The 16,146-nt window shown below is 31.2% G+C and overlaps 3 protein-coding genes across 3 annotated transcripts; 2 read left to right on the top strand and 1 right to left on the bottom strand.

The window, feature by feature from the left end:
- Positions 1-470: 470 nt before the first annotated feature.
- HELRODRAFT_168570 (hypothetical protein) lies at positions 471-2,031 on the top strand (the record flags this gene model as incomplete). Its single annotated transcript, XM_009014411.1, has 2 exons — positions 471-496; positions 1,746-2,031. 2 exons carry the CDS (start codon positions 471-473, stop codon positions 2,029-2,031), a joined length of 312 nt encoding a protein of 103 aa, XP_009012659.1.
- A 3,277-nt stretch (positions 2,032-5,308) lies between these two features.
- Positions 5,309-13,266, bottom strand: HELRODRAFT_168569 (hypothetical protein; the record flags this gene model as incomplete). Its single annotated transcript, XM_009014410.1, has 7 exons — positions 5,309-5,409; positions 5,585-5,803; positions 6,268-6,399; positions 7,497-7,614; positions 7,686-7,687; positions 10,903-11,041; positions 13,207-13,266. 7 exons carry the CDS (start codon positions 13,264-13,266, stop codon positions 5,309-5,311), a joined length of 771 nt encoding a protein of 256 aa, XP_009012658.1.
- A 1,749-nt stretch (positions 13,267-15,015) lies between these two features.
- On the top strand, positions 15,016-16,095 carry HELRODRAFT_150560 (hypothetical protein; the record flags this gene model as incomplete). The annotated part of the gene is made up of 1 exon (XM_009014409.1): positions 15,016-16,095. A coding segment is annotated over one exon (1,080 nt), but the record flags the coding sequence as incomplete, so codon positions are not given.
- Positions 16,096-16,146: the final 51 nt, after the last annotated feature.

The following is a 16,146-nucleotide window of genomic DNA, read 5'->3' as shown; positions in this document are numbered from 1 at the left end:
CAAGTCACAAGTTCCTGTCATTCACCTTCACTAATATCACATAATAAATTACTTAGAGAATGAATATCTCGACATTCGCCGCACTCACTCACACACACGCACACATAAACACACACTCACGCACACACACATACACCCACGCACGCACACGCACACAAACAAACGAGCAAATACACACATACACAAACACGCATACACACATATTTTAACGCGTGCGGTAGGTAGACGTTGTTGATATTGAAATTTTCGTTGTTATTATAAGAATGTCATTGCAACTGATGTTGTATTGAATTTGTAGATATTGTGTAACTATTTATGTGATTTTTAAAAAAATAGTTGAAGGTAAAAGTGGATAAATTGACTGATTACAATCTAGTTTTATGAAATTATCAAAACGTAAAAAAAAACAAAAAGGATTTATAAAAAAAAATGGAATAGGAAAACTTTAAAAACTTTATAATTGCAAAAAAATGATAGATCTGCAAATTGTTTGTAGGTGGGTGTGTAGGTAGAAAGGTGGGTGGTAAGATAGTAGTGGTGCATATGGTGTTTCTTATAATGTTAAAACATGCTGCTAATGTCATGAGGCAAACTATTCCACATCAAAATGTCACAAAATAGTGTTCACGGAAAAACATAAAATAAACAAGTTACCTGTGTGCGTGCGTGTCTACGTACGTGTGTGCGTGTGTGCATGTGTGTGTGTGTGTGTGTGTGTGTGTGCGTGTGTGTGTGTCTGATAGTACTAAAGTTAGCGAACCGAATCAACTTTATTTCCAAATAATGGATTCTTATTTTTTGGAACGTTTTTTTTTCCATTTCTTTTCTGGATTTGAACTTATCGTTAGAAAATTTTAAATCTTTCAAATGAGGAAACTAAATGAAGAATAATAAACGAGCACTTATTTTATTTCAGCTGCGAAAAAAAAGGCTGAATTTCAAAATAAAATAGTCAATTACTTGAAAATATTAATAAAGAAATCAATAAAAGAATAAAAAAGGTATAACTTAGAAACAGACAATCAAACTGATAAATAAACAGACAGACAGACAGACAGACAGAGTATGTAATCAAAGAAGACATCATTAGTGGCATATTTTATCAGGCAATAATAAAATAACTTTATCACCAGGTCTTCAGCTGTCAGCAGTGCAATCAATATTGACACTTATTGCTTTCATCATTATCATCATCCGTAATGTGGTCAACGTCACCAGCAGCCGCCGTAGCATCCACAACAGCGTCATCATCACCACTATCATCACCATTGTCATCATAATCATCACCGTCACCAGGAGCAGTATCATAATCAGCACCAGAATGTAATTATAGGAGAAGGCAATAAGGTTGTACACAAACACAGCAGAGAAAACATTGCCAATTTATTTATTGTTACCATCATCGTTATCATCATCATCGTTAACATCGTTATCAAGGAAACATCATCATTTTCATCATCAAGCAGACATTATTATAATTATTATTACTACATATATTATTATTATTATTATTACCAGCACCACCATTATAAAAACTGTTCATATTCGCTCAACAAAATCAACATCATAGTCTAATCATCACCGTAATAATAATAATCAACATTTCACTCACATTTAACCACATCATAAAAGACAATACATCAATTATAAACACATCATTGATACTAGCTAGCACCATATATCAACATCGTTATCAACCCTATCATCACTACATCAACTCCATCATAAACATCATCACCACACAGGGTCAACATCATCTTCTTCATCAACATTCTCTTCTTCATCAACATCCTCTTCTTCATCAACATCATATTCTTCTTCATCAACATCATATTCTTCTTCATCAACATCATCTTCTTCATCAACATCATCTTCTTCATCAGCATCCTCTTCTTCATCAACATCATTTTCTTCTTCATCAACATCATCTTCATCATCAACATCATCTTCTTCATCAATAGCAGCAGCAGCAACAACAAAAGCAGCCGAGACAGCCGCAGACAAGTTGTGTTGTTAAAAGCGACCATATAAACATATGTCATCAAAGTCTGTCAAACAACCACAATAGAGAAAAAGATAAAACTTAACACGGGCATAAACAAGCATAAAATAAACCCTTAGCACGGCACTTAAAAGCGAATAAAGACAAAAAACACACACACGCACGAACACACACACGCGCGCACACACACATATACACGCAAGAACGCACGTACACAATGTAGCTCACAGCTAAAAGCATTTATAAAACATCATTCTAATTGTGATTGCTAGCGCTGATATTAAAAAGCAATAACGTTCTTATAATAAACATTCCCGGTCCAACACGATTAATGTAATGGCCACATACAAATTTATTTTTAATTAATTCGTTTATTTATATAATTTTACGACATTTTAAGAAGCCAATAAAAGTAAATTAAAAACAAAATATAGGTAAATGACTTTAGACGCCCCAATTAACATACACATCTCCATCAGCAAAATAAACTTGTTCATATGCCCGAGTTAGATGGCTTAATTTGAAATAACCACACTAACCAACACATTATAGAAGTATTGAACTAGGAAGGAGTTAATGACCTAAGATATTTTTCTATAAATCTGTAATGAGATAGAACAGGGGTGGGCAAACTACGGCCCGCGGGCCGCATGCGGCCCGCCGACCTATTTTATGCGGCCCGCGAGCCCTTGTACGCACTTCAGATTTACATATAAAAAATGAATTTTTATGTTTTAGAATTGAATTTTAAACATTTAATTTGAAGCCATTGTATTCTAGAATTAAATTGTTAAAAATTTGCTTAATATTGTTCATTCTAATGGGTGCTAACGCTACATCTAATCAATGTATTCAAGCGGGCCCGCCTAGCAAGACATAGACTATTAGCGATTCCTTTGTTTTTTATTCATTTTTATATAGTTGATCTTCTTGTTAATCTTTAATTTAAATACCAGTTTTTAATTAAAATGTTAAAAAAATATTTAAAAATTAGAAAAAAATTTAAAGTTTTCTATGTATTTATTATCTCAGTCCGCTTTGAAAAGCTTGCGAAGTCCTCTGAGTTTTTAATTTTTACGCACAAATTTCTAATCGCAATAAACATTTTGTCACAATAATGTCATTATTATCACAAAATTGTCATTCCTGATATTTAAAAAATGTTGAATCGAGCTTATTAAGACAAAATTTGCTCTTCTCCAGTCGGGCTGACATCGGCGCTTGACCGAAGTTGGCTGATTTAAATTTTCTTCCAACAAAATCTCTCCTATCTAGGCCGCATTATCACTATATTTATTCTAGCTATATGGTCCATTCTAACTTGAACCTTTCAGTCTTTTATTTTAAATTCAATGGCAACACTGTTTAAAATTGAATTTTGTGCAGGAGGAAGCCATCTTTGTATTCTTTTTTAATTTTTTTGTTTCGTATTTAAAAGTCATGTCTGCTATCAAGAAAAGAAAAATAGATGACGAATGTCGAGTATTTAATGAGGAATGGACAACTAAATATTATTTCATTAACGTCGGTGGAAAAGCAGTTATTGACTCAGTTGTTGGGGTAATAAACATCATCAGAGCCAGAGGTCTTAACCACAGACAGTTCAAAACATTGCTCGAAGATATGGAAAGTGAACATTCTGACATACTCTACTACTGCAGTGTTCGTTGGCTAAGTCTTGGCAGGGCACTGAGCCGAGTCTGGGCTCTCAAAGAAGAAATAGTTCTTTTTTTAGAAATGAAAAGTATCAATTCTGATTTTACTACAAATATTAAAAATGAACAATGGAAATTAGATTTTATGTTTGCCATTGACATTATTGAAAAGTTAAATGAATTGAACAATAAACTTCAAGGCAATGGTTTGTTTGCACATGACATGTATTACCATGTTAAATCATTTCAATCAAAACTTGCCCTGTTTTCTAGACAAGCAGATGAAAACAAATTCTGTCATTTTCCATTGCTAAAACAGGAACTAATTTCTGCTGAAGTAGCACAGAAATACAAAGAATAAATACATGATTTAGCTAGGGAATTTGAAAAAAGATTTGAAGATTTTAAAAACCTGGAGCCTTTGTTTACAATTCTCACAACACCATTTTGTATAAAAGCTGATGAAATACCTGAAGACTAGCAGTTGGAACTGCTGGACATGCAAGCAAATTGTGAACTGAAAGAAAAGTTTAAATCAGGTCTTTTGTTAGAATTTTATGGCTCTTTGTCTGATGTAGCATTTCCAAATTTTAAAAGATTTGCTGCAAAAATGTTTTCAATATTTGGATCCACATATATATGCGAACAAGCATTCTCTTGTATGAAAATAAATAAATCCAAAAATAGGTCCATGATAAATGACTGCAACCTAAATGCAATAATGAGAATAGTGACAAGTGATCTGGCTCCACAATTCAAGAACATTGTTGAAAATTGTGAACAGTTCCATACTTCCCATTAATTAGAAAAACTTTTGTTAATAAAACTTATTTTTTATATCAGATTTACTGTAAAACCTGTTATATATGTAATTGACAATTTTTGCAAATAAATAAAAACGTAATTTTTGGCATAAATAATTTATTTATAGCTTTAAAACACACACACACACACACACACACACACACACACACACACACACACACACACACACACACACACACACACACACACACACACATATATATATATATATATATATATATATATATATATATAATGAATATATATATATTCTATTTCTCTTTTGTTCAAAGTCATTTGTTTTACTGCAATCTTATTTGGGGAAATGCAAATAAAACTTGTATACAGGAACTATTCGTTTGCCAAAAAAAATGTGTTAAAGCACTTTTTTATTCTAAAAGACCAAATGACATCCGTGATAATTTTCTGATAAATCGGCTTCTTTCTGTGTATGAAATAAATTGCTATAAGGCCTGCTGTTTCCTATTTAAAGTGATAAAGGGAATATCAACTAAGGGTGATATCGCATCGATTGTCTTAAATTCAATCCAGGTTCCAAGATCTACTAGAGTCATTAGTGAAGTCTCATTCAGGACATTAGTAGCTACTAACAAGCGAAGTTCCAGAATATTCTGTTTTTATGCGCCAAAATTATGGAATGATCTTCCCAATTATTTAAAAAAAATTGACACTTTTAATAAGTTTAAAAAACAATTGAAGGTTTTTTTTGTTGCTTCTCATGATTTCATTTATTTTTCTTATTATTAATTAATTTTCCTTTTCTAATTTCGGGTTGACATTATTATTTTTCACGGTTTCTTATTTAATCTAATTAATTGTTCAATTTTCATTTTTTGTTTTCCAATATGACTGACATTATACTTTGGGCTATCATCTTAGTTAAGGTCACCATTAATATAGCATACATTGCTAAGGTTGCACCTTTTTCTTTCATTATTTGATTGAAATAAACTTGTGAAAAAAAAATATATATATATATATATATATATATATATAATGAATATATATATATATATATATATATATATATATATATAATGATGCGGCCCTCCAAAAGTAAAACGTTTTTCAATGTGGCCCTTACGACAAAAAGTTTGCCCACCCCTGAGATAGAAAGATAATATATCTGATGGTAAATCTACTGATATAATGAATATATTACAAATTGAACTGTATATCTGAGCGACGAAGGCGATGGTGCAATGGTTGAGATGCTTGGCACTGTTGTTGCAGTCACTGCCCCTGCCCATTTGAGTGGGTTCGAATGCAAAGAAATTCCAATCTATCACGTGCAATGTGTGTGAAGCATACCTTGATTCACCTTGATTAATTATATGCGTTGTGACTTATGCTGATACTTTTGAGGAATTTTAAAAAATTCTTGCGTGATTTAATGAGGAAAGTTGTTTGCTAGACCAATTAATCAATCGATCAATCAATCAAATGATTCATTGATTAGTACGGACAAACATATAATATACGTGCGCATATGTGTGAATGTATGTGAGGGTATGTATATATCTATATGTATATATGTGTGTGTGTTTTTGAGTGTCTGTGTGAAAGCATGTGAGTTACCATAAGCCTGCCCTGCTAAACAAAGAAAAACTTTACCATTTATTATTAAGCATTCATTATATGTGTCTTTCCTTATAAAAACAGGTACATACATGCACATATGTGCATACAAAAAGACACGTACATACACGTACGTACAAACATAACATATACAAACACACACACATATTTACAAACATACACACAAACAAACAAACAAATACTGACCATCACATTTGAGCCCCTGCTTAACCAGTCCAAAGAGCATCTCACCGCAGAAATCACAGAAGTGCGGAGATTTGTATGAGTGGACATGCAAGCTGTGTGGTCGTATCTGCAAATCTTCCATTGCCGTGTCAGCTGTTTGGCGGTGATGGTGGTGAGATGAGATAAGATGGGATGGTGTGGTGGTGATGGGGATGGTGGCGATTTACATGGATGATTGCGATGGTGATGACTACGTTGTTGGTAATCTTTCAATCATTTTAATAACACACACAAATGCCATGACAGGAAAATTAATATAATTATGGATGAGAATCGAGATACAAATACACAAACATTCAAACAACATCCAATAAACAAAACATTAACAACAAAACATTAATAATATAAAAAAAACACCATAACCTAAAGAAAAGCAAACGATGAAGATGATGAAGACGTTGGTGATGAAACATTATAAAGTTAATAAAATTAAACATGTCTGTTTTGTGATTTAAGTTAATGAGTTTTACCTGGGCAGAATGAGTTTATTTATACATTACTTACACATTAATGCAATTATGATTGATCTATCATTTTTCAGCGCCATCAATTTTTGCCTACCTTTCACAAGAGTTTCTAAATTTTTAACCGAACAATTTTTTTACTCTGACGGCATTTTTTAATGATTAACAATCTTTCGTAGTTCCACTATAATAAACAAAAGTTTAAAAAACAACGAAGCAAAAAAAAACTTTCTATGGAGAGGATGGATGGATAGGAATAAAAACTAAAGTGTAAAAACTTAGAATCCATTTTCTGTGGCCAGCCGAATTTTTTCTTCTCTCTCTCTCTCTCTCTCTCTCTCTCTCTCTTACTCTCTCTCTCTCTTCATTTTTTTTTCTTAATTTTTTTGGAAAATTTAATTTCGTCCGAAGTTTATCTTTCCGGGAAAATAAATATCACCATCCGCACTATCCTTTCATAATCTAAAAATAGCATTATCATCGCTGCTCTGCTACCAAACCACCAAGCAAACATTCAACATCATGGTCATGTTGCAATCCCCATCTTCATCACCACCATCGTTAGTATCATCATCACCATCATTATTATCACCATCATCATTGCCACCATCGTTATCATCATCATCAAATTACATCAACATGCTGTAACTTGCAATCATCATCTTCACTACCATCACAATCATCATTTTTTTATATTATTATTATTATTATTATTACAATCATCACCATCATCGTAGTTATCCTCTCCGTCATCATTTGCATTACCGATGACGCGACGGTGTAACGGTAAGGTGCCTGACACTGCTATCGCATTGACTGGATTTGATTGCAAGGAGATCCTTGCCTGTCACATGCAATGTGTGTGAGGCGTTGTTTAACGCGTATTTACATGCGTTGTGTGTTTCTTTTTGATACCTCTGAAGAATTTCGGAGAATTGTAGTTAATAAATAAACAGATTACATTTTTAGTTTGCTCATTGTACATATAATGCTACTTGGACAATATAATTAGGGATGGTTGATGTTCATTTAACATATTTACTGATTAAAACAGATACTTAATAAACGCATGTATCTTAGTATTTACTGCATCATAAGTAGTAGCAGTTGCAGATTATGTTGTATTTATAAATTAAACAGACAATGAATGCTTCATGTCATGTGACAAATCGAAATTTATCTTTATTAAATTGTATGATATTAAATGTTTATTTATTATATCATATTCGCAAATAATATTTTTTATATCATAACTATCATTACTGATACCACTGATATCATTTTATTGATACTACTGATAATAATGCCAATAGTATATGCAAGATATCATAAAAATAAATCAAGTCCACTATTTGTTTTATAATGATGCGAATGAATTATTCCACGTTAAATTGTATAATATTTCACTAGAAGCTGAAGCCAGCAATACAGTTATAAGAATACTTTATCAAACTTTTAAAAAAAATCAGCAAAAAATGTTTTGAACCTACATTAAGGTAAACAAACTTGCTGATTATAAAGGAAAAATGTTGAATGTTAGAGATAAATGTAGGAATTATTTTTGTATACATTTTTTCTAAACCAATTTAAATACCATGACATTTATATATTTGAGATACCGTTTAGATGGTTTTATTCAACATAATGAAGTTCATCTGCTGTGTTGCAGGTATGGAATATTCTATTGAAAGAAGAATTAATTGAAGAAATAAATGGCATCCAATATGTTCCCGTGATGCTGACTCATAACAAAAAGAGGGAGAACAACAATGAAACAAATTACATCAGACCAAAAACAATTTATCCTTCCAAACCAAATAGAAAAATATTATTAGAGAAAAAAGAGTTGCTAACAATTTTTTTTGATTAAAACATCCTAACAAATGAACAACAACAAAAGGATAAGAAAAACCTGCTAAAGGATTTGCTAAGATAGAAAGGAGAATCAAAATAACCACCAAAAACTTATTGAAAAAAGCACAAAACCATGAAACCAAAAGAGCCATAAAACACAATTATGGCAATGAAAACCAACAGACTGCATCATAGTTGATAAAAAACAAAATTCTTCCCTGAACATCATAAAAATTTAATCAGTCGATCAGTCATTTTTCAAAAACTTAAATTCTCACTGCATCAGAGAAAAAAATGAAAGGTTACAAAAAGCACATAAAATACTTTCTGATAAATTATGTAACTGGGGCCAAAATATAAAATTGATAGAAGGTAATGCATCAGAAGAATATCAGTATATTAAATAGATTAGATAGATAAGTAGGTAGATAGATAGAGTTAAACATATGCTCAAGTGCACACGTTTCAGACCTTAATTCCAATATATTGGAAAGAATGATATGCACAAAATAATGGAATAGATGTGGGGAATTTTCATTAACATCAAGAACAGAAATGTTAAAAGAATACAAAAAACAACAAACAACCAACAACAACAAAATTATAAACAAAACTATATTATAAATTTATGAAGTAAATAAATATAAAACATGTTTATTAATTTTTAGAATTATTCATGAAAATAATAAACTAAATAAACACATCATAAATTTAATTGAATACAATAGAATTTCAAACACCCAATCTAATGATAAACTTTTAATTAAAACAAATTTAATATTGAATAAAATTAGTGCTCATCAATTTTTCTATTATGTGCAGTTGGTTTAGAATGGACTGCCATTTTATTTGAGGGCTTTGACAAATTATAATGATTTCAAAATTCAATTAAAGACCTATTTCATATGTTTGTCATAATGTTTTATAATATTTTTTTCATATAGTTACTTTTGTTTTATACATTTTCTTGATTGGGTTTTGTGCTTAGAAGTGTGCGCAAGAGTGTTGTGTTTGAATGTTTGTCTATGTGATGTACAATTGAAAATTACTCTTATATTATTAACAGCCAAATAATGTTTGATCATAACTATTTCCGTTATTACTTTTTTTGTGTGTGATCAATTGAATATGTGACTTTAAATGTATGGAATGGATGTTTTTGGGGCTGGCTGAAAAAAACACTCGTGGTTATGCTGGACCCTTTTTTTCAAAATTATTTTTTTTAATGTTTGAAAAATAAATGGATAAAAAAAAATATAAAAAAAAATAAAATAAACAAAACAAAGATAAGCAACTAACAGACAATAACAGATTAAAAAACAAGAAAGAAGAATAATTAATAACTATCAAGAAGAAATATAAAGCAGTCAAACCAACAGCAGATGGTCAATAACCATCCACAACCAATGAATGAAGATTGGGCCGAACAACACACATGTAGTGATAAAAATGAAAGAACTTCTTCTAGGCATGCATCAGGATTATACAAATATTATGACTCCACATTTTTCTGTTTACTGCATTTACGAGTTTATGTACATCATGTATTTGTTATGTATACACACACACACACACAAATATATGTACAGGTACACAAACATAATCACCCACACACACACATACACACACATACAAACACAAATAAGTAAGGAGTGGAGGACAAAGTACTTATAAAAAAGCCACTTCAAATAATATTTTATTCATGCCTGTTAAACATCATGGGTGAACAGTCTAACTATTAGAAAAATTGATGAAAAATATATCTGTTTCAACTCTAGTACCTATCAGCACATTTATATACACATAATACATGTATCAATTGTGTAAATAATAACTCTACATTTACACCAACCAACCTGCAAACATACAAACACAAGCATATACAGGCATAGACACGTTTGTACATTTGTACATTTACATCAATAAATTTACATGCAGATGAGCCCAGGAACATGTACTTGTCTATAAAATATATACACATGTTTTAGACACAGATTTGATTGGACAAGAACAAAAAACAACGCAAGAAGAAATGTATTTCTTCATATGTTCTTATACTTCCTCGTATGCTCATGTCAATTTGAACACCTAAACAAATAGTGACTCAACCTAAACAAACACACTCAAATTTAGGAATACAACATAAAAATAAAAACAAATATACATATTGTGCCCATTAGTAGATGTAAGTGCAATTAACATTTGAGTCTGTGGAAAGCTGTAGAGGTGAAAGCACTGCACTAGCAGAAAGACAAAGTACGAAACATGGCCATCTAACCTGAAAGGACAACTTCAACCAAGACTCCATTGCTAACATCTGGTCCTTTTGTTATCAATTTAAGGATGTTCGTATCGGACAGGTCGTGTTTGAAGAGAAGAATCTTGTCTGTCAGGTTATAGAAGCCGTGCTCTGGGAACTGTTGAAATTTTCATACATTACAAATGATTTAATGATGAATAACAAGTGTGATTTACATCAGTCAACATAAATATGAGCACTTCTATGGAACAGCTGAAAATTTCACTACAAACAAAATAAGATTCTAAATGGCAAAACAATTAATATAGATAACTAACAATGCAGCCATTTGAAACAGCAAACAAAAACTTTTTTTCAAGTTTTAAAAAATTAAATTGATTGCAACGAGTTGCTTTTTCATCCCATGACAATGCCATGGGAGGATTCTTTGAGGCTCATGATAAATTGCTAAAAAATCTGTGTGGACTTTAAAATAATTTAAAACATTTTCTAATTTAACAACTATGCCTCTAATGCAATAATATTTTTATCACAATTTTAAATAATTAACGGGGAAGAAGAAATATCATAGACAAAAAAAAAATCCAACAAATAATAATTTTTGTAAAAAAAATGTAGAAGAATTATATGAAAGACATGAAACCTTAATAACGTGAAGACTGCAAAGTTGTAATGATAAAAAAAAAACTCGCACCATTGTCTCTACAGGTAGCACTAATATCATTATTATCATCACCATAAATCTTATTACAATCATCATTATCACCAACATCATCACCATCATCATCATTATTATTATTATTATCATCACCATCATCATCCTACATATCACTTACAAAATTATATTCAGATGAAATTCAAGCAATATATGCATGCAATCACATTACTCACATAAACTCTTCAATTATTGACAATTTTCAGTTCAAAATAGAGAAAATGTTTGAATTCAATTTAAAGCCATTAGGCATCCATTCAATCATTCATCCATCCATTCATCCATCCATCCATTCATCCATCCATCCATTCATCCATCCATCCATTCATTTATCCATTCATCCATTCAAATAGCAATTTGTAATTTTAATGAAAATGATAATTTTAAATAATGAAGCTATAAAAATTTGAAAAAATTTACTCAAAAATTAAACAACAAAGTACCAAAAATAAAATTGTTAGAAAATACCAGTCCAATAAGAGGAAACTGCAAAGTACTTATTTACAGCTTAAAATTTTTTTTGCCTTAAATAAAAAAGGTTGGCGGTAAAGATGTTTGACACAGTTAGGTGTTCAGTCATTCCAAAAATAAATTAAGTGACATTGATTGTATATTTTGCTTGGACACACATTATTTACTTTGCTAATTTTTTATATATATCATTTTCCAATAACTTTATTATCAATATTTTTTAAATTTTATTATATAACAGTTTTCATCATCTTCTCTTATTTAAATGTAATTTTGAATTTAAATAATAGTTTATCTATTCTAATTTTGAGAACCTTAAAGACAAAATACTTAAAAAATTTTTCTTTTTAAAAATCATTTAATGAATTAAAGATCAAAATATCTCACAGAGCCCTTTCTTAATTAGAAAAGTTTATATTTGTTTCATAATTTATATGAAAGGTATATTACCTAAATATTAAAAGCAGTAATACAGGTTATACAAATCATAAACTCAACAAACTAAATGATATGTGACTAAATTTTAAAATTAGACCCTTAAGTAAAATAAAGACCTGTTATCAAAAATGAAAACATGTTCTGTTGTAAAAGCAGGATAAATGGAAAAATAGGCATTTGGAAAAAAAATGCTAAAAATTATTTTAAAATTTAAAAGAATGAGTTGTCACCCAATATAAAATTAAAATAAAAACAATATTAGTAAGTATCATTTAGTAAAGTTACTATTTAAACTCTTTTAAACTTTTAAAATTTATAGCAAAAGAACTGCAACTAAATAACTATAGTAATTCATGATCAAACCAATCATAGAGCACTGTTAGTGTTAGTTTGAGTTTAATTTTGTACAGCTGTCATACACCATTTGTTATGGACACTTGCAAGCTTAAATAAATACTTTTAAATATCATGTAGTGAATTAAATTTAAAAATTAGATTAAAATAAAAAATAAAATAAAATAAAATAAGAAAACTAAACTCACATTTCTATCAACAAAAGCACAGGCGATCTCTTTTAGATTCTCAAGTGAAAGCTCCCCATTCAAGTCTAAATGGATTTTGACGGATTCCCTAACCAAGCCAATTTGAAATGAAACGCTCCAGGTTGGCAAAACACTTCTGGACCTGCTGGAACTCACCTTCTTTGGACTAGCACTGGACAGTGATCCTTGCTCCGACAAATTCATTATTCCGTTCATGATCAATTTGAGAATAAAATTAAATAATTCAAGAGTTTACATTCGTAAATTTTTATTTATAATTAATGCATCTAATTTTTTTTCTTTATTTTGCAAAATAAATTACTTTATAGATTTCATTACAAATGTCACGTGATTAAGTGTTAAAAGTAAACTTAATAGGCATTTAAATAATTATTTTGCAAGAGCACAGCTGATCTCGATTGATTTATTTGAAAAGACAGAGAGGCAAACAACCCGTGGATGCTTAATGATTAAAAGAATGTTTGTGAATGTCTACCAGAATTAAAGATTTAGAAACACGAAAGTACTTTTCTAAACACTAAAGAACAAAAATGTGCACATTTAAAAAACCAGAGACATTTTTGCACTTGCAATTTGCATCAGACACCTAAAAATTATGAAAGATTCGAACAAGCACTATTTTTTATTCTCAGCTTCCTAATATTCAATTTTAAGCCTGTTTTATACTGTATGCTATATATATGATTGTATGTGTATATATGTTTATATAAAATATGAAATATATACATATATATATATATATATATAGTAATATAAGTTGTATACTGCATTTTAATTTCATATATATCAATATATGTTTTATACTCTCTCTCTCTCTCTCCCTGAGAACACGCCAAATATTGTTTAGTAATTCTTTCTTCGGAGATGTCAAGAACACCACAACGAACGTTAACACGCGTAAGGCCGCGTATCTATCTATCACATACTGAAATATGATAGAAGAGAATCTCTTTGTATTCAAACCCTCTCACAGCAACAACATGATCAGGCACCTTAACCGTTAAACTATCTAGCGGTTCATAAAACATATACACACTTTCAATTTAGAAATTGTACGTTGGAATTAAACTTCAGTGAGACCGTTTATCGTAGTAAGGAAATTAATAAAAATACACCAAAACCAACACGAGTTTAGAATTTACAAACACATTCATACACATTTGATACGATATTACCAGAAGAGTATTTGTATATTGACTGTTTAGATGAATTGAAGAACGCTAGAGTTAAAATAAATCGCTAAAAGTTTCCAGTATATGCGAAAATACTGTTATGACATTTCACGATAAGTTTTAGTGCTATCGACATTTCGTTATAAGTTAAAAGGATAATTCGCTTACAATCATATGAGAACTTCGGATGATAACTATATAGGCTATTATTATACATTATTTTGAAGTCTATTTTATAGTACGTTTTCATTTAAATCTTTTTGAAAATCGTTTTTAAACTACGTACAACTTCACGCATTTTACCGACAGCGAAAATAATCATTAGCAATTACGCCTGACAAACAGCCAGCACAACAACGAGACAGCATAGCAATGCACAGGGCTACTGCGAACAAATGCAATGTAAACAGCAGACGAATCGAATAAGTTCGTCACTATGCAACATAAACTGTAAACGGATCAATTTTTAATAATGACAACGATTAAATTGTCCTGCAAAATAACACGATAAACTAATTGGTTAGATCGTAGTGTTGTTCTTCATTGAATTTACAGAGTGATGTTCAACATGGTGCACAACAAATACATGAGATTGCCATCTAAAGAGCCGGAGTGTACGGAAGTGAAGTTTGACGCACTCGACGGTCCCAGCTATTTTTCGTACGGAATACAACAAGGAAAGTACAGATCAGTCTTCACATACAATCAATTGAGTGAGAAAAATGGTGTAGAAGAGTCAAAACAGTCGTCTCTCTGTTACGTTAGTTCATTATTGGCCACAGCTGTGTGCTACCTAGTGTTCATCTTCACCCTACCTGTATCGCTGATATTTACGCTCAAGGTTTCAAAAAGTTACGAACGTTTTGTTATTTTTAGATTGGGTAGATATATGCAGACGACGAATTCAGGGTACGCTATAGTCCTTCCATGCATCGACAGCTGGGCTAGGGTGGATATGAGAATGAAAGCATTCAGTGTTCCACCGCAAAAAGTTATCACAGTAGACAGTGCTGTCATAGAAATTGGAGCAGAAGTGTTTTATCAAGTATTTGATCCATTGAAATCCATCAACAACATCCAGGATCTCAACCATTCTACGAGAATCATGTGTCAAACATCTCTCTTGAAACACGTCGGCAGGAGATACTTAGCTGAACTGGAAACCTCCAGACAAAGTATCATTGATGGTTTGAAAGATGAAGTGAATGAAGCAACCAGACCGTGGGGAGTGGCAGTCACCAAGATTGAATTATCTGCTCCAAAGCTATACTCAAAACCTAACCAGCTCAATGAAAATTCAAATAATCCATTAAGTTTCTTGGGACCAGTTCTCTTTCCACCTGGATCTAGTAATCCGCCCATGGAACAACTTCAAAATTATTTTGGTTTGGGAAACAAGGAAAACGCAGAAAATTCAGAAAAAATGAAATCAATTAACTCCATCCCCACAACAAAAATGGACCAGATCAGAAATGATACAAACTTCATCAACTCTAAAATTGCAAATTCAGTTGGATACTTGATGAGTTTGGTCTCTGCACAATTGAACAGTACACTGGTAAGAGAATTTGATTTGTTGTACAAGTTCGCCATAACACCAAATGATCCCAACCAAGATAAAAACGATAGTGTAATCTTTTTTCTTGATTTGAAAAACGGAGATGGAAAAGTTGGCATAGGTTATCCGTACTTAGTCGACCCTGATGTCGTTCTAATGATGACTCAAGAAGTGTTGCAAGATTTGATGGAGCAACGCATCAGTCCTTTCAATGCATACATCGGTGGTCAGTTGTCAGTCTCTGGTGACTTGAGGGGCGCTATGAAGCTTGGAAGTTTGATTGAAACCTTGAAGAGACATTAACTAAAATTAAAGTTAAAGTCAATGTGAAAACATTTTTAATCA

The sequence above is a fragment of the Helobdella robusta genome (assembly GCF_000326865.2).
Source record: "Helobdella robusta unplaced genomic scaffold HELROscaffold_13, whole genome shotgun sequence".
NCBI lineage: Eukaryota > Metazoa > Annelida > Clitellata > Rhynchobdellida > Glossiphoniidae > Helobdella > Helobdella robusta.
This window is presented reverse-complemented; position numbering and strand designations above follow the sequence as displayed.